Source organism: Salmo trutta, chromosome 30, assembly GCF_901001165.1.
Source record: "Salmo trutta chromosome 30, fSalTru1.1, whole genome shotgun sequence".
NCBI classification, from domain to species: domain Eukaryota; kingdom Metazoa; phylum Chordata; class Actinopteri; order Salmoniformes; family Salmonidae; genus Salmo; species Salmo trutta.
This window is the reverse complement of record NC_042986.1, coordinates 20,885,211-20,905,087: the sequence shown is the minus strand read 5'-3', so window position 1 is coordinate 20,905,087 and position 19,877 is coordinate 20,885,211. Positions and strand designations below refer to the sequence as shown.

Here is a 19,877-nt window from a genome sequence, read left to right as displayed (position 1 = left end):
ATCTGAATTGGGCTAAATTTGGTTATTGTCTTGACACTGTGCGCTCTCTAGTTCCTACTCTCTGTCAAAGAAAAAACAGGCCGCCTATCTGTCGAGCTAGGCAGGAGGAGTAGCCTAATTAAAATACGCGATAACAGTATTATTTCTTTCCGTTATCTGAAGTGCTGCATTTTTAAGTTAGAACAGTATGGCTGTATGTCCTAAGTGGCGTATTTCTGCCACGGTTTCCAGCGCAGGTTTTGCTATCGAGCCAATAGAGACAAACAGCGTATTCTCATCAGACCATTATGACTGGCAATTTGACTGTATTTTGTAGGTTAATCTCAAACGGATGCTCATTTAGGCCTAATTTCATTGAATTTAATCGTTGATGTTATGTTCAGATGCATGCATGAATTCTGGTAACCTATCTGCTTTTCAAATCTTGCGGTGCATTTATGTCATCCTTATGATTTTCATGCATTATATCATAGGAACGTAATATGCATAGACTATTAAAAACGTTTGACAATAGATCACAGACATTTTGATTTTGTTTTGAAGATGAGGCATTCATCGAGGTAATGAGTGCGCATGGAAAAACATTTCGGGTGCTCACTGCTCGTCGTGTAGCTTCTGGTTATATTGTAACAAACAAAGAAGCAGACAGCGTATGCAGGTGCATGACAGCTGAATGTGTGATAGGAGTCATTGAAGATGGGGGACGGCAGAATGAGTAAGCAGTGTGAACGGGTTTCTAAAATGGCGTCGAAGGCTATTCAATGTGGGAACTGGCATACCTTAGAGTCTACACGTATGGGCATTCTCTGGGTGTCTGTCGGACAATGAGCAGAAATAGATAGATGTATGTTCTGTTTTCATTTTCTCCCTCAATATAAAAAGTGTTGTATGGAGTAGCCTAAGCTCCCCAAGACGTTGGCAAATAACTCGAATCAGAAATAACATCGTAACTGTAACATTTTGTTACTCCAGTTGTTTTATAGACGCCATAGGCTACAATGAAATACATTTTAAGGCAATAACCCATTTTAATTATAGGCTACATCCAGGGAAACGATTGCAATTACTTTTTCCTCTGTGAAATACACTTTAATTTTCCTTGCATAAAACAGTTGCACTTTCCGTATGAAAATGTAGAAGCCCATATAGCTATATTTCTCTTTAGCAAGCCTTATTGGAAGGACAAGTGAAATTATCCCATATTGCGTAATGCATCGGGTTTGCACCCACAAGCAAGAGGAGGGCTCCACAGTGCGACCGTTTTACTCTTATATGCGCCAAAATATATATATATATATATATATATATATATATAGCTTTCAGACCTGATATTTTAATTTAGGAGCACCAGTGCGCCTAGACAAATTAAGGATTCAAGCATTCATTTTTCATTGTGCTCCTACATTTATTTGTGTGCGCCTAAGTTTTTCAACTTACGCGCACACGTGCTCCTTGTAACAACAAAATAACTCAGTGTAGAGCCCTGGGTCCTCATGTATAACCTTTGCGTAAATTAACACGAAATATCTGAGCACACCAATATTGAGAATTGTTTACTTGGCGCACGCCATACATCCCCATGTTTCCCGTTATAAATCAAACCTGTCGTAAAATGGTGCGCGCGTTAAACACGCCCATAATTCATATTTTATGGTGACAAAACCAGCCTGTATACTTTGGAAGTATTGGAATTAGGCCAAGACGGTATCTAAAGGAAATTGCAATGGCGAACTTGATTAAAATTTATTTGGAGGTGTTGGCAGAACGTTTTGTTTTCCAGTGACATTGCTGTATCTGACCATTTTTATGAAAGACAAAAACAATTCAATCGATTAATTTATCAAATGTATTTATGAAGCCCTTACATCAGCTGATGTCACAAAGTACTGTTCCGAAATACAGCCTGAAACCCCAAACTGCAAGCAATGCAGGCGTAGAAGCACGGTGGCTAGGAAAAACTCCCTAGAAAGGCCGGAACCAAGGAAGAAACCTAGAGAGGAACCAGGCTATGAGGGGCGGCCAGTCCTCTTCTGGCTGTGCCGGGTGGAGATTATAACAGAACATGGCCAAGATGTTCAAACGTTCATAGATGACCAGCAGGGTCAAATAATAATAATCATCATCATCATCACAGTGGTTGTAGAGGGTGCAACAGGTCAGCACCTCAGAAGTAAATGTCAGTTGGCTTTTCATAGCTGATCATTCAGAGTATCTGTATCGTACCTGCTCACTCTAGAGAGTTGAAAACAGCAGGTCTGAGACAAGGTAGCTTGTTCGGTGAACAGGTCAGGGTTCCATAGCCGCAGGCAGAACAGTTGAAACGAGCAGCAGCACAACCAGGTGGACTGGGGGACAGCAAGGAGTCATCAGGCCAGGTAGTGGGGAGAGGGAGAAACACTTAAATTCACACCGGACAAGAAAGGAGAAATACTCCAGATATAGCAGACTGACCCTAGTCCCCTGACACAAACTATTGCAGCATAAATACTGATTGCAAATTGTTGTGGACCTGTAAACAAATTGTTTGAATGCAGTAATGTTTGCATTCACTTTTTCCCTAACCTAAATATGCTGCACTGTCTGAGAATTTTGAAACATTGTCCACTTTGAAAAAAATGAAAACTACAGTAGACCTAGTTAGTTTGCATTGAAGTGTGTAGGCTACCACTATCTGTTCACCTATTACATTCTACTGTATACTATAAACCGATGCATAGAGCGAAAGCTTGAAATTATAATATCCTTTCTAATAGGCCCAATATAAATGAGAGATGGACATGGTCATTTGTTGTATGGCTACTTCGGGAATATGAACTCTGCTGTCTCAACATGGCCAGAAAAGGTGAGGAATTTATTCTGCAATGGTTATGATAAATGTATATGTTTATAAATTAAATATTGTCTACTCGAGAGATTTGACTTGCCAAGAGTGTGCAAAGCTGTCATCAAGGCAAAGGGTGTCTACTTTGAAGAATCTCAAATATGACATTTATTTTGATTTAACACTTTTTTTGGTTACTACATTATTCAATGTGTTATTTCATAGTTTTGCTGTCTTCACTATTATTCTACCATGTAGAAAATAGTAAAAATAAAGAAAAACCCTGGAATGAGTCGGTGACCGAACTTTTGACTGATACTGTATACTGAACAAGAATATACATGCAACAATTTTAAAGATTTTACTGAGTTACAGTTCATATAAGGAAATCAGTCAATTTTAAATAAATTCATTGGGGCTTATTCTATGGATTTTACATGACTGGGCAGGGGCACAGCCATGGGTGAGCCTGGGAGGGCATAGGCCCACCCGCTGGGGAGCCCGGTCCAGCCAATCAGATTTTTTTTCTACCACAAAAGGACTTTATTACAGACAGAAATACGCCTCAGCGTTAACTTGAAACGTATAAATGCCAACTTTTGCGTGAAAACAGGCGCACGCATATTTTGGGACATATTTTGTGCGTACCCAACATTTATAAATGAGCCCCGGAAGAGCAAACCAGGAAATTTCACGTGTGTATATATATGCTGCGTTGTGCAGACCTCATCAGAGTTCCATCTTTGAATAACTTAAAGAAGGGACCTTTCTTATAACTGGAATACATGATATATTGAATGTGTGTACAGGTAGCATGTAGGATAGGCCTACAAAGTATATTGAATGCAGGTGCTTCCACACAGGTGTGGTTCCTGAGTTGATTCAAACATTTCAACTTTAAAATCTATGCCAAACAAAGTTTAATAAACCATACAACTCGATGCACAAGGACTACGTTGAACAATTTAAACAGGACATTTCACAAAAACACTTTTAGTGGAAGAACTATGCAGATGCTAAGTTTAAAGTAAAATCTCCATCAGTTTATGAGACTAAGTTTTCCAAAAACTCTTAAGTATCTGCTCCAAATTAAGATTCAGAGATGTCTGCAGAAAGAATGGGGTGTCAGCTATGATGTGACACCTTGGGTTTCATTATTATTATTTTTGGCTATTGGAACTATGGTAGGTGAAGTGGATTCACATCCGGTAACGGAATTACATCATGGGTCCCTGATCTGTATTATACAGAAATGCCTAATTACGCATATGAATATCATTCTCTTACTTCATGGTAATGTATCATGAATAGGTACACAAAGGTAGAAATATGCAATACTCTTCTTTTGCATATCTGGGTATTATTCAACACGCTGGCTATTATTGTAATGAGTTCCACCCCGAAACAAGAATACATTTGTTTGTTTCAGATTTGGTCTGGTCAGGAACAATCATAGACATCTATGTTTCTCAAGTTTGGACATCACAGTAGAGTACATTTAAAGTCTATGTACAGTACATTATACTGTACTGTACTGAACTCTGCTCTACTGTACTGTTCTCTACGGTGCTGTCCAAACTTGTGAAACATAAATGTCTATGATTGGTTCAGATTTGGTCCGGCCAGGGTGGACTGACCCAAACTACTTTTTGACATCCAGTGTCGGTTGGTGCTCAGTAGGTGAGGATGTTTGTTACAGTAAATGTAACTAGGATAGGTGTCATGGTAGGTGCCAGTAAGAGCTGGGTGAGGTAACATTTAACTTGAAAGAGAAAGAAGAGAGAGGGCAGCAGAGAGGGAGAGGTTGTCCAGACTGTTTTCACAGTCTTGCTTTGACCACCAGACGACAGAAAGAGAAACAAAACAGTTATGAGCTGAACATAACAGTATGTCAGTGGAAGGGAGGACAGTAGCAGGTGACCCAACTGTGGTTTGTCTCTACTATGATTTCCCATTGTAGCCAATTCAATTGCAGTAATTCCGTAACTGATTTGGTAACAATTCCAAGTTTTAATCACTTAATTATTCATAAACTTGATATCAGTAAAATCAGTAACTAATTGGCAGGTCTACCTTTACTTGTTGCTTCTATGAACTTTCATTATCCTCCCTTATGAGGGAGAGAAATTAGAAAATATCTTAAAGATATGTGCACAAGGCGATGTTTCTAAAACTTACAGAAGGCAAATAATTTCTAAAACTAAATAAAGTGTTCATATTAGTTCTCAGGGGTCTTCAACATTTGTGTTTTGATGTATTTCTAATACCTTAAGACTTTTTCTGGTAGTTGTTGTCTAAGACCCCTTTTCCATCTGTTTGACCAGAAATCAAAGCTGTTGCTTATACCTAATTATTAGGATGGAAAATGGTTGTTATATAACAAATTATATATATTTTTTAAACATACTCTTAGCTTTCATTTGACATTCTCCTATGAACTTCACATGTTAGTGCTCATGGGTCAAACTCATTCCATGGAGGGTCTAGTGTCTGCGGGTTTTGGGGTTTTCCTTTCAATTAAGACCTAGACAACCAGGTTAGGGAAGTTCCTTACTAATTAGTGACCTTATTTCATCAATCAAGTACAAGGGAGGAGTGGAAACCCGCAGACACTCGGCCCTCTGTGGAATGAGTTTTAGAAGTGTTTTAGATGGAAATGTCCTTAAGCAATTAACATACCATCATGCTTAAGGTCATGTAAAAAAATGACCAGTTGCCCATTACTTTTACTACCATGGCTAGAAAACATCTCAGTGACTTTGAAAGAGGGTCTTGAAGGAGCATAGGAAGTTTAAACTATGCGTGTTTGTCACCAGATCTCAAAGCAAATGAACACTTATGGGAGATTCTGGAGTGGTGCCTGAGACTGTTTTCCACCACCATCAACAAAATACCAAGTGATGGAATTTCTAATGGAAGAATGTTGTCGCATCCCTCCAATAGAGTTGCAGACACTTGTAAAATCTATGCCAAGGCACATTGAAGCTGGTGGCTCGTGGTGGCCCAACATCCTATTTAGACACTTTATGTTGGTGTTTCCTTTATTTTGGCAGTTACCTGTGTATCGTGCTATGTGCCAAGATTTGTAGTTGCTTGGTTACTGTTGCCTGGTGAGGTTGGGAAATGACAGTGGCCTAATAAATATTTTGTAAGGACACCCCTTTGTGGACCCCCCTTGCACGCACATACACATCTTGACTCAATTTTATAAAATGCATCGGTCTACTTTACCTATTGACTTGTTTCCATTTCCAATAAAACATTCCAATTGGTATACAACTTAAATCAATAAATAAACAGTTTTCTTTTCATTCTCCATTTCCTCCCTAGATATGGACGGGTGGAGAGTGTCAAGGTCCTTCCAAAGCGGGGGTCAGAAGGTGGAGTCGCAGCCTTTGTGGATTTTGTGGACATTAAAAGTGCTCAGAAGGCACATAATTCTATCAACAAGATGGGGGACAGAGACCTGCGCACTGATTACAATGAGCCAGGCACAATCCCTAGTGCTGTGAGAGGGCTGGACGATAGCCTGTCCTTAGGCTCTCGTGGACGGGATGTTTCAGGGTTCATAAGGGCGGCAGGGAGCCCGGTGTATGGGCCCCCTGCATCTCTCCACAGCAGAGAGGGACGCTATGAACGCAGACTAGACGGGTAAGTGGACAAAGTTTCTCTGAAGGCAGGGGGAACTTGGTTTCTGATAACTCACCCCCAAGCATTTTTCCATCTATTGATTTACTTGTTTGGGAGTTAGAGGTTCATAAGCAAGAATAAATCTGTAGGCACCCCTTCTAAAGTCCTCAGAGCATTGCCATCGCTCATGGATTGATATGGTAGACACCAAGCTATACTGTAAATGAGCATGTATGTACATTATGCACACAATTGTACTTCTATGTGTGTGGTAAATAGCGTATTGGCTGTTGGGGATTATCTTTGTGAGCTTAAACATTCCGTGAGGTGGATATCCCATTTGCGGAGAGTACGGGGCATATTGGATATCGTAACATTCCTGGGATTAATGGATGCTGGAGAGAGTTTGTTCGAGCGGCCTTCCCTGGGATCTCCAGGATCTGGAGTACCGTGCCCTCCTTGCTGGATTAATGGGTCACCCTATTTTCATATAACAACCAAGAATACATAGTTAAGCATTTTAAGACGCATTAACTAGTTTTTGGATTAATAGAAATTGGGTTCTCGATCATTCTGCAACCCTTCCAGTGATGTTTTCAAGTGCAGCACTTTCCTTGTGGTCCGGAGTCATGTGGATAACCTAAAGCGGATATGTATTCCCCTATTGGATTAAAACTGTCCAATCACGAAAGGATATTCTATCATTTGATAAAGGTATGGGTTTTCCGGTTTTGTGATGGGATTGTTTGATATCAGGGTTTAACAATTAAATGCTGGGAGACCTCAACTGTTGATCAACTTTGTAGAGAAACGACAGAAAGGGTGAGCAAATTATTTACTTTTTTTATCCAAACAAATTTTTGTTGGTGGTTCAAATAATTTGTTATATTTTTGATCTTGAAAGAGTGAGACTGTCCAATGGATGTAGGGGAAGCATTAAACAGAATCACGTAATAGAGGATTGGATTATTTTGGAATCATACAAATCAATACAATTACATGGAAATATGGGGCTGAAGAACATGGTACTGGATGTCAGTGGAGATACCTGCCTTCTGTCAGTGGATTACCTCTCTTCTGAATGTGGAACTACATCTGTCCATCCTTGGATACAATTATTCTCAGAATCAGAAAAGACAACATCCTGTCAACATCAAATTAGCCTACTGCCTTTTAGACAACTGTACCTATGAGGGAGAATCATGGAGTTTAAGACATGGATTACTACTGACAAATAAACTTTGTTATTACCAGAATTTTCACTTCAATGGATCTAGTTGGACAATTGCTCAATTTTGCACACAGAATGTGGCGGACTATTAAAGATTAAATACTTTTTTCCCCCACTAGTTGTGTGCCATGATGCTCCAGACTCATTACTCGTGGGGAATCAATAGAGCACTGTTTACAGAAGCTGGACAATTGGATATAATTTATCGATTTGACTGGACTATGTTGCCTATTTTCCATGAACATTTAAAAATTGATCCGTTACGTTTTATGTAACCATTTTTGAAAGAATAGTTTAGTCTGACTTCCTTTGACTATTTTCCACCACAGCAAAATCTTGTTACAATTGGATTAGATTTTTGGATTAGTTGATATTCCAGCCCCTCAAAGCAAGTGATGATTCCCGCCATACCGATGAGGATGACTATTTTGAACATAAACCTGCCCGGAATATATTATATTTTTTAATATCATTTTTTATACCAACCCTACAGTTTTCCTTTTTGCTCACAAAGTTCTGTCTCCCTAGATTGTATTTGGAATTGTAGGTCGGGTTACCGCTGTCTCAAAAGGTTGGTATGTCCTGCCTTGTGTATTTTAGCTGTTCTCTCTAACCCCTAGTTTGAACCCCTGTCTCTCTCCATATTTCCTACTAACAGAAATGGCTGTTAAACAGACTGTTTAATTGCTTGTTGTTGTTGTTTGCAGATTATGTACCTTTTCCCGGCTGTGCCCTTCACCCTGAACCTACTCGACCCACTTCCCAGCTCCTAGTCAATAGTACCTTGTTACTTAGATATTTTTCACATTAAGTGAAATGAGAGTGAAAAATGTACACAGGCCAAATAATCTTAAAAGAGGGATGCACCTCGGGAATGTTTTTTTTAAACCATGAACAATTACATCAGATTTAATAGTTGTTAGTAAACAAAAATAAGATTAGATTCAACCTAATTTGAATTGCTACTGTATATTACATTTCACTGTCAGATTTGTCATGACTAAAGGGTTTATGACAATGTTTAGAAGGCTATGGCAAAGTCTCTCATTTTGTCAGTGGCTGAACCTTTTTCTTCTGAGCCAAAGAGTAGGATATCTCCAGGAACAGATGAACTTGTGCATACCATTTTTATGTCTATGTGTCCAGTGTGACGGAAGTTAGAGGTAGTTTTGCGAGCCAATGCTAACTAGCGTTAGCCCAATGACTGACTGGAAGTCTATGGGTATCTGCTAGCATGCTTTGCCCAAGATTATCACAAGACATGGACAAAATGCTTAAGTGATTTGTATTTTCCTTAAACTGTCTGAGGAGGCAAAGCGAGAATGCCCCTGTCTGTTTGTTTACCACTTTGTGTAGTTGTTAGGGATAATGCCAATGATAACCGTCTTCTGATAGATGGAAAAGCTTTCCAAAAAACCTTCTCAATTAAATGTTAACTACAAAGTAGCCTATGCCTGCCTGGTAGAATTACATGATTATTTGCATCAATCCAGTGGCAATTTTTTTTGCTTTTTAGCAAACTCCGTAATAACGTGCACTACAGAAACACCACAAACCAAACAAGTCTCTTGCTGGTGCAGACTTGAATTAAAGGGTATCTACACCCCAAAAATGTACATTTCTTAGATTTTTCCTAGACCTCAAAAGTGGCCTCCTGATGTCGTTTGAGCGTTGTTGTGGACTTAGAACATCCAATTTTGTTATTATTCTATTAAAGTGATTTCTAGAGAGAGAACCTGAAAAAACTAAATGGAATTTGGGAAAAAAATCGATAGAATTACGCAATAAATAAAACAGATTTTATAGGGCCCTACAATAGGTGTGGTTTTGAAACGTATCATTAAACTTCCATCATACTCATCACTGTATTCAGAAAGGAAGTTATGGTAAAGGTTTATTTTACAGATGGCTTATGTAACAGGTAGTTATTTTAAATTACATTTTAAATTGTATAGTAGTTATAATTTGGTTTCTTTGAGATTCATAGACTTAAGTGTCACTATGTACCATTTAGTACCATGCAGTTACCAATTGTTTTATTCCTTCAGGTGCAGAAAGTACTAGAAAGACAGTATCCATTGTTACCCCAGTTTTTTTTAAAGGTACCATCTTAAACCAGGCTGTATAAAGTGTTACCGAAGTTAGATCCAGCACCTTCTAAACTGCATTTCAATAAGTCTGATTCATCTCATACGTATGAAAAGGTGAACTAATCATCTAATATGCTGGCCACACCACTCGTGTCACGTGCACGAGCATTACAAAATAAATGTACACATACATGTTATTCAATCATTGCACCGACACTGCTCGCGCGCGTCAACAAGTGTCTGCACTGAAAAGAACTTGCTTCTATTTGTGACGCGCTGCAAGTCCTGCTTCTCCCATCTCCTCATTGGTTTTTAGGAGCAAATATCCACACTGATGATTTGAAAGATAAGCTGAGGTCCCAACTCCAGTCCAGTTGGTGGTGGTAATGCACCTTAAAGTTGGTTGCCAACCTCCATATAAAGTCCAAAGAAGAAGAATTCTGAAGGAGGAGAGATTACTAGAAACAAACTCTGTTTACCCTTTTATTTGTGGATTAATTGTCGGTGTAGAGGACCTTGTGCATTTCAGGTAAAATAACAACCCAATGTTTATATCCCAGGACAAATTAGCTAGCAACAGCAAGTTAGCTAGCTAAATGCTTTTCGACTTGTCCCCAAATTAATATAGTTGGTTCAGAGTTCGTTTTTGATAATTCAACCTGCGTGTCCTGATCGTTGTCTGGTGTGAGTGGACAAAATCAACATGCGCGGGGTCTGGTCAGCATGTTAGCGTGATTCTTACATTGTAATCTCAGTGGAGATTACCTGTTTTGTGTTCAATTTTTAAGTAGGCATTACTTTTTATTTATTCCTCCCCCTTAATTCTAATATTTGTTGATAAATCACCACCTTGTTAACTCTCACATTTTTGATAGACCCCAACTGCCTCTTTATTGAAGTGGTGGTGTACCTGCTATAAGAACATAAATTAGTATAATTGTATTCATTAGCAGAGCATATGATTCAATTTCAGTGTACATAAAATCTTTCAAATTGGAATGGTGTTTGTACTATTTTAGGCATTCCGACAGATGAAGGCTCTCGCACCTTGACAAACTACCAGTTAGGAGGTCTAGTGATTTTTGTAGTTTAGATAGCAAGTTATGTTGCAGGATAATCCTTAGAAACTGCTGCTATTTTGTAATGATTCCAGTAATTGAATATGGATCCATGCAGTATCTTTCTACCGCTGCGCAATTCCCTAAAAACTAAAATAACTAGTTGTGCAATAACATTATGATCTTATTTGCACAATACAGTGAAAACCCTAAAAATAATCGCAAATACACAGTTATCATAAATATCAAAATCTTATTCTGGACATCCCTAATGGCAAGCTCAGTAGATTATTATTATTATTATTATTATTATTGAGCTTTCATCAAAGAATCCTCCATTTGCAGCAATTACAGCCTTACAGACCTTTGGCATTCTAGTTGTTGATTTGTTGAGGTAATCTGAAGAGATTTCACCCCATGCTTCCTGAAGCACCTTCCACAAGTTGGATTGGCTTGATGGGCACTAGTTACGTACCATACGGTCAAGCTGCTTCCACAACGGCTCAGTAGGGTTGAGATCTGGTGACTGCTGGCCACTCCATTATAGGCAGAATACCAGCTAACTGCTTCTTCCCTAAATAGTTCTTGCGTAGTTTGGAGTTGTGCTTTGGGTCATTGTTCTGTTGTAGGATGAAATTGGCTTCAATTAAGCAACGTCCACAGGGTATGGCATGGCATTGCAAAATGGAGTGATAGCCTTCTTCAAGATCCCTCTTACCCTGTACAAATCTCCCACTTTACCACCACCAAAGCACCCCCAGACCATCACATTGCCTCCACCATGCTCGACAGATGGCGTCAAGCACTCCTCCAGCATCTTTTCATTTTTTTCTGCGTCTCACAAATGTTCTTTGTGATCCGAACACCTCAAACTTAGATTCGTCTGTCCCTTGTCTGTGTTCTTTTGCCCATCTTTGTCTTTTCTTTTTATTGTCCAGTCTGAGATATGCCTTTTTCTTTGCAACTCTGCCTAGAAGGCCAGCATCCTGGAGTCGCCTCTTCACTGTTGACATTGAGACTGGTGTTTTGCGGGTACAATTTAATGATGCTGCCAGTTGAGGACTTGTGCGCCGTCTGTTTCTCAAACTAGACGCACTAATGTACTTGTCCTCTTGCTCGGTTGTGCACCGGGGCCTCCCACTCCTCTTTCTATTCTGGTTAGAGCCAGTTTGCGTGGTTCTGTGAAAGGAGAAGTACTCAGCATTGTACGAGATCTTCAGTTTCTTGGCAATGTTTCGCATGGAATAGCCTTCATTTCTCAGAACAAGAATAGACTGACGAGTTTCAGATGAGGTCTTTGTTTCTGGCCATTTTGAGCCTAAAATCGAACCCACAAATGCTGATGCTCCAGATACTCAAGTCAAAAGAAGGCCCGTTTTATTGCTTCTTTAATCAGAACAAGAGTTTTCAGCAGTGCTAACATAATTGCAAAAGGGTTTTCTAATGATCAATTAGCTAATCCAAGTTTATCATTTTAAAAGGCTAACACAACGTGCTATTGGAACACATGAGTGATGGTTGCTGATAATGGGCCTCTGTACGCCTATGTAGATATTCCATAAAAAATCTGCCATTTCCAGCTACAATAGTCATTTACACCGTTAACAATGTCAACACTGTATTTCTGATATATTTTATGTTATTTTAATGGACAAAAATGACATTTCCTTAATTTCTAAGTGACCCCAAACTTTTGAACGGTAGTGTATATACTTTTTGCGTTTAGGTTTTAGCATTAAATCAATTGTAAAGGCCCCAGACTCTTGTTTTTCCAGATCAGGGTGTGCTCTATATTATGAGTCATAAGAAATTTATCAACTAAATTATTTTTTCTGCTTTTCAGTCGAGTACATGTAATATGGTGTCTAAAATATCTACTCCTTTTTATTTAGGTTCTTACCAGTTTTCAATACATTTTCCAATTGAGAAGATTTGGATGTTCATCAAAATACTAGAATAAAATTCAAACAACTGAAAGATTTGATATAAGTTGCCTAGTTAGTAGCAGTTAAACATTTTCATTTAGATAATCTGAAAGTATCTAGACAAATATAGGTGACATTCTGCAACAAATAATGAGCGAAATGAATTCATTAGAACATTTTACAAAATATTTTAAACTAAATATCTTGCTAATGTAAAGTATGATATGTCAATTGAAATGCTTACTGTATACCGTTTCAAACAGAAGCCCCATTTGAACACTCAACTTGACTGCTGTCTTAGTTATTTGATACCCTAAAGCATAATGTGTATCTCTTTCTCTCTCTCTCTCTCTCTCTCTCTCTCTCTCTTTCGCCATTTTCTCCTTCCGTCCCTATCCCTGTCACTCAGGACTGCTGAAAGTCGGGATCGAGCATATGATCACAGTGCCTATGGTCATCACGAGCGTGCTAGCAGCAGCTTTGACCGGCAGCGTCACTACGACACAGACTATTACCGAGATACCAGGGAGAGAACACTTAACTCGGGGACTGGAACTGCCTGTGGAGGTGGTGGGGCTGTCTCTGCAGGGATCGGTGGAGGGGTTGTAGGTGCTGGCGTCAGTGGAACAGGTGGAGGGGCTGTGGCTGGAGGAAGTGGAGGACCTTCATCGGTTGGTGTGGGATACTATCGTTCACATAGCCGGAGCCCGAGCCACTTTGATACACCAGAGCCTCGATATGAGCCTCGTGCCAGAGAACCATTTATACTAGCCAGCGTAGTTCACAGGGATTTGTACCAAGAAGAGGGAGGTCGGCGTAGAGATCGGTCTTACCACGACAGTCGCAGCCGATCTCCACACTCTACACATTCACGTAACCCCTCTCCACAAAGGTTGTCGACTCAGGCATCCCGGCCTCCCTGCTCCCACAGTGGCTCTGGCTCTCGCAGCCGTTCCTCTAGTTCCGACTCAGTCAGCAGTACCAGCAGCAGCACCAGTGGCAGGTAGGTAGAGCAAGTGCTCATTAGTTTCACTTTCATGCATTCTGTCCCTTGCAGTTATCACATGGTGTCTCTGTGCCCATCTTTCTGCGTTACTCAGAGTACAACTTGCTCAATGAAATAATAAATAAATACAATTCTTAAACAAGAAGCATAGTTAGCCACCCAAATGTAGTACTCAGCCACCCACATTCAAAGTTATGTTAACCTCAAAATGCAACCTAAACTCAGCAAAAAAAAGAAACGTCCTTTCACTGTCAACAGCATTTATTTTCAGCAAACTTAACGTGTAAATATTTGTATGAACATAACAAGATTCAACAACTGAGACATTAAACTGAACAAGTTCCACAGACATGTGACTAACAGAAATGGAATAAGGTGTCCCGGGAACAAAGGGGGGGTCAAAATCAAAAGTAACAGTCAGTATCTGGTGTGGCCACCAGTTGCATTAAGTACTGCAGTGCATCTCCACCTCATGGACTGCACCAGATTTTCCAGTTCTTGCTGTGAGATGTTACCCCACTCTTCCACCAAGGCACCTACAAGTTCCCAGACATTTCTAGGGGGAATGGCCCTAGCCCTCACCCTCCAATCCAACAGGTCCCAGACGTGCTCAATGGGATTGAGATCTTCGCTGGCCATGGCAGAACACTGCCATTCCTGTCTTGCAGGAAATCACGCACAGAACAAGCAGTATGGCTGGTGGCATTGTCAGGATGAGCCTGCAGGAAGGGTACCACATGAGGGAGGAGGATGTCTTCCCTGTAACGCACAGCTTTGATATTGCCTGCAATGACAACAAGGTCAGTATGATGATGCTGTGACACACCGCCCCAGACCATGACGGACCCTCCACCTCCAAATCGATCCCGCTCCAGAGTACAGGCCTCGGTGTAACGCTCATTTCTTCGACGATAAACGCGAATCCGACCATCACCCCTGGTGAGAGAGAACCGTGACTTGTCAGTGAACAGCACTTTTTGCTAGTTCTGTCTGGTCCAGCGACGGTGGGTTTGTGCCTATAGGTGACATTGTTGCCGGTGATGTCTGGTGAGGACCTGTCTTACAACATGCCTACAAACCCTTAGTCCAGCCTCTCTCAGCCTATTGCGGACAGTCTGAGCACTGATGGAGAGATTGTGCGTTCCTGGTGTAACTCGGGCAGTTGTTGCCATCCTGTACCTGTCCCGCAGGTTTGATGCTCGGATGTACCGATCCTGTGCAGGTGTTGTTACACATGGTCTGCCACTGCGAGGACGATCAGCTGTCCATCCTGTCTCCCTGTAGCGCTGTCTTAGGCGTCTCACAGTACGAACTTTGCAATTTATTGCCCTGGCCACATCTGCAGTCCTCATGCCTCCTTGCAGCATGCCTAAGGCACATTCACGCTGATGAGCAGGGACCCTGGGCATCTTTCTTTTGGTCTTTTCAGAGTCAATAGAAAGGCTTCTTTAGTGTCCTAAGTTTTCATAACTGTGACCTTAATTGCCTACCGTAAGCTGTTAGTGTCTTAACGACCGTTCCACAGGTGCATGTTCATTAATTGTTTATGGTTCATTGAACTAGCATGGGAAACAGTGTTTAACCCCTTTACAATGAAGATCTGTGAAGTTATTTGGATTTTTACGAATTATCTTTGAAAGACAGGGTCCTGATAAAGGGACATTTTTGCTGAGTTTAGTTATGGGTGATTCCTCGTGAAACTAGAACAGAACCATACATTTTTTGATTTTCATAAAATGTGATCTATAGAAGGGTCCTTTAGAGAAAGGATTGTTTACATATATTTGGCATTTGTATTTTAAAGCATAATTGAGACATTAATTTAAGTTGGAATATTTGTGCCATTTTGGCCTTACCAAGGCCTCCTTTATGACTTCATCGGTATCTGTAGAAGCTACAAAGCAAAAGTTGGTGTCATATGAATCGTTACAGCTTATACTGCAATATGAGTAGTATTTTGATTTCAATAACCATTTTCTTACATTAATGAATTAATATAAAAAACCTGAATTGAAATTAAACAATTTTATTTGTCAATTTGTTTCAAAATCTTTTTTTACATAATATATTCTAATGGCATATCAACGTTCCTGAGTGGGCCGAAATTGGCATAGTAGACAATCACAGCCCTCCTTTTACACCTGCACATCCTGCAAATCACTAGCACAGGGCGACAATTTTTGAATCCATTTTTTCATTCACTCTGTTGGTAATGCTTTCAAATTGGATCATAACATTTAAGGTAGAAGAGATCCCACTCTGGAACTTGTATATACGCGTAGAGTATATTATGTCAACAATATATAGAAAAATTACCCAAATCAAAATGGTATATTTTCAATATTCATACATTTTTAAGAAATGTGCTATTGAAATGTGCAAACTCAAAAAAAGTTCTGAGACACTGAAGTCCATGGAGAATAAGATTACCTCCTCCCAGCTGCCCAGTGCACTGAGGCTAGGAAACAGTCACCACTGATAAATCCACTATAATTGAGAATATTAATAAGCATTTTTCTATGGCTGGCCATGCTTTCCACCTGGCTACCCCTACCCCGGTCAACTGCCCGGCACCCCCACAGCAACTTGCCCAAGCCTCCACCATTTCTCCTTCACCCAAATCCAGATAGCTAATGTTCTGAAAGAGCTGCAAAATCTGGACCCCTACAAATCAGCCGGGCTAGACAATCTGGACCCTCTCTTTCTAAAATTATCAGACGCAATTATTGCAACCCCTATTACTAGCCTGTTCAACCTCTCTTTCGTATGGTCTGAGATTCCCAAAGATTGGAAAGCTGCTGTGATCATCCACCTCTTCAAAGGGGGAGACACTCTAGACCCAAACTGCTACAGACCTATATCTATCCTACCCTGCCTTTCTAAGGTCTTTGAAAGCCAAGTTAACAAACAGATTACCGACTATTTTGAATCCCACCGTACCTTCTCCGCTATGCAATCTGATTTCAGAGCTGGTCATGGGTGCACCTCAGCCACGCTCCAGGTCCTAAGCGATATCATAACCGCCATTGATAAGAGACATTACTGTGCAGCCGTATTCATCGACCTGGCCAAGGCTTTCGACTCTGTCAATCACCACATTCTTATCGGCAGACTCAACAGCCTTGGTTTCTCAAATGACTGCCTCGCCTGATTCACCAAGTACTTCTCTGATAGAGTTCAGTGTGTCAAATCGGAGGGCCTGTTGTCCAGTCCTCTGACAGTCTCTATGGGGGTGCCACAGGGTTCAATCCTCGGGCCGACTCTCTTCTCTGTATACATCAATAATGTCGCTCTTGCTGCTGGTGATTCTCTGATCCACCTCTATGCGGACGACACCATTCTGTATACTTCTGGCCCTTCTTTGGACTCTGTGCTAAATAACCTCCAGACGAGCTTCAATGCCATACAACTCCCCTTCCGTGGCCTCCAGCTGCTCTTAAATGCAAGTAAAACTAAATGCATGCTCTTCAACCGGTCGCTGCCCGCACCTGCGCGCCCGTCCAGCTGCCCGCACCTGCACGCCCGTTCTGACTTAACATCTGGACAACTACAAATACCTAGGTGTCTGGTTAGACTGTAAACTCTCCTTCCAGACTCACATTAAGCATCTCCAATCCAAAATCGAATCCAGAATCAGCCTCCCATTTTGCAACAAAGCATCCTTCACTCATGCTGCAAAACATACACTCATAAAACTGACCATCCTACCGATCCTCGACGTCGGCGATGTCATTTATAAAATAGCCTCCAACACTCTACTCAGCAACTTGGATGCAGTCTATCACAGTGCCATCTGTTTTGTCACCAAAGCCCCATATACAACCCACCACTGCGACCTGTACGCTCTCGTTGGCTGGCCCTCGCTTCACATTCGTCGCCAAACCCACTGGCTCCAGGTCATCTATAAGTATTTGCTAGGTAAAGCCCCGCCTTATCTCAGCTCACTGGTCACCATAGCAGCACCCACCCGTAGCATGCACTCCAGCAGGTATATCTCACTAGTCACCCCCAAAGCCAATTCCTCGTTTGGCTGCCTTTCTTTCCAGTGCTCTGCTGTCAATGACTGGAACGAACTGCAAAAATCACTGAAGCTGGAGACTCATATCTCCCTCACTAGCTTTAAGCACCAGCTGTCAGAGTAGCTCACAGATCACTACACCTGTACATTGCCCATCTGCAAATAGCCCATCCAACTACCGCATCCCCATACTGTATTTATTTATTTATTTGTCTTGCTCCTTTGCACTCCAGTATCTCTACTTGCACATTCATCTTCTGCACATCAATCACTCCAGTGTCTAATTGGTAAATTGTAATGACTTTGCCACCATGGCCTATTTATTGCCTTATCTTACCCTTATCTTACCTCATTTGCACACACTGTATATAGATTTTCTTCAACTGTATTATTGACTCTATGTTTTGTTTATTCCATGTGTAACTCTGTGTTGTTGTATGTGTCGAACTGCTTTGCTTTATTCCTGGCCAGGTCGCAGTTGTAAATGAGAACTTGTTCTCAACTAGCCTACCTGGTTAAATAAAGGTGTAAAAAAATAATAATAATTGAAATCAAAATACTACTCATATTACAGAGCAAGCAGTAAAGCTTTATATGACACCAACTTGTGCTTTGTAGCACTTACAGATTAAACATTATAGAGTCTTAAAGGAGGCCTGGGTGAGGCCAAAATAGCACAAATATTCCAACTTCATTTAATTATTTCTCAATTATGCTAAGGATCGGACCCTTTTTTTTCAATTTTCACCTAAAATGACACACCCTAGTCTAACTGCCTTTAGCTCAGGACCTGAAGCAAGGTTATGCATATCCTTGATACCATTTGAAAGGAAACACATTGAAGTTTGTGGAAATGTAAAATGAATAGGAGAATATAACACATTTAGATCTAGTAAAAGATAATAGAAAGAAAAAAACATGTGTTTTTTTTATTTAATTTCTTTGTTCCTTGTTTGAAATGCAACAGAAAGGCCATAATGTATTATTCCAGCTCAGGCGAAATTTTGATTTTGGCAGCAGTGTGTGCAAAGTTTTAGACTGATTTAAAAAAAAAAAATGTATTTAATCTTTATTTAACTAGGCAAGTCAATTAAGAACAAATTCTTATTTTCAATGACGGGCTAGGAACAGTGGGTTAACTGCCTTGTTCAGGGGCAGAACGACAGATTTTTACCTTGTCAGCTCGGGGATTCGATCTTGCAACTTTTCGGTTACTAGTCCAACGCTCACCACTAGGCTACCTGCCGCTCCAATGAACCATTGCATATCTGTTCAAAATGTTGTATCGAGACTCCCCAAATGTGCCTATTTGGTTTATTAATACATTTTCGAGTTCATAATTGTGCACTCTAAAACAACAGCATGGTATTCTTTTCACCATAAAAGCTACTGTAACTTGGACAGTGCAGTTAGATTAACAAGAATTTAAACTTTCTGCCCATATCAGATACGTATATGTCCTGGGAAATGTTTTTGTTACTTACAACCTCATGCTAATCACATTAGCCTATGTTAGCTCAACCGTCCCGCGGGGGGTTGAAGGGATACTTCGGGAGTTTGGCTATGAGGTCCTTTATCTACTGCCCCAGAGTCAGATGAACTCGTGGATACCATTTTTATGTGTATTGTGCAGATGGAAGGAAGTTGCTAACTAGCGCTAGGGCAAATGCTAACTAGTGCTAGCGCAACGACTGGAAGTCTATAGTATCTGCTAGCATGAAACTACCTCCAACTTCCTTCATACTGGATGCAGAGACATATAAATGGTATCCATAAGTTCATTTGACTCTGGGGAAGTAGATAAAGGGCCTAATTTGCCAAAATCCCGAAGTATCCCTTTAAGATACAAATGTAAAAAAAGATGTTAACAATCCTTCCTCCAAAGGACCCTTCTATAGATAATATTTGTTGAAAATTCCCAAAATCATGGTGTTGTTTTGTTCTAGATTTGTGAGGAATCACCCTTATGTAATTCTTTATGATAACCAATTGTTATGAAAAGCATGCCCCTCCAAGAACTTAAAGGACTAGCTTATTCATCTTGCTTGTGTCACGATTTGAATTCACTGAACTCAAATTGATAGTAGTTTAAGCACCT

General features: G+C 40.4%; 1 protein-coding gene across 4 annotated transcripts in view; it reads left to right on the top strand.

The window, feature by feature from the left end:
* Positions 1-19,877, top strand: part of spen (spen family transcriptional repressor) — a 51,337-nt gene that overhangs the window by 2,195 nt on the left and 29,265 nt on the right. For 3 of the 4 annotated variants that reach the window (XM_029723265.1, XM_029723266.1, XM_029723264.1), the window contains exons 2-3: positions 6,152-6,472; positions 13,165-13,758. In XM_029723265.1, the coding sequence (XP_029579125.1) occupies positions 6,152-6,472; positions 13,165-13,758 (915 nt within the window). Of the gene's footprint in view, positions 1-2,364; positions 2,843-6,151; positions 6,473-13,164; positions 13,759-19,877 lie in introns of those variants that run through there. The other variant, XM_029723267.1, reaches the window with a different exon arrangement.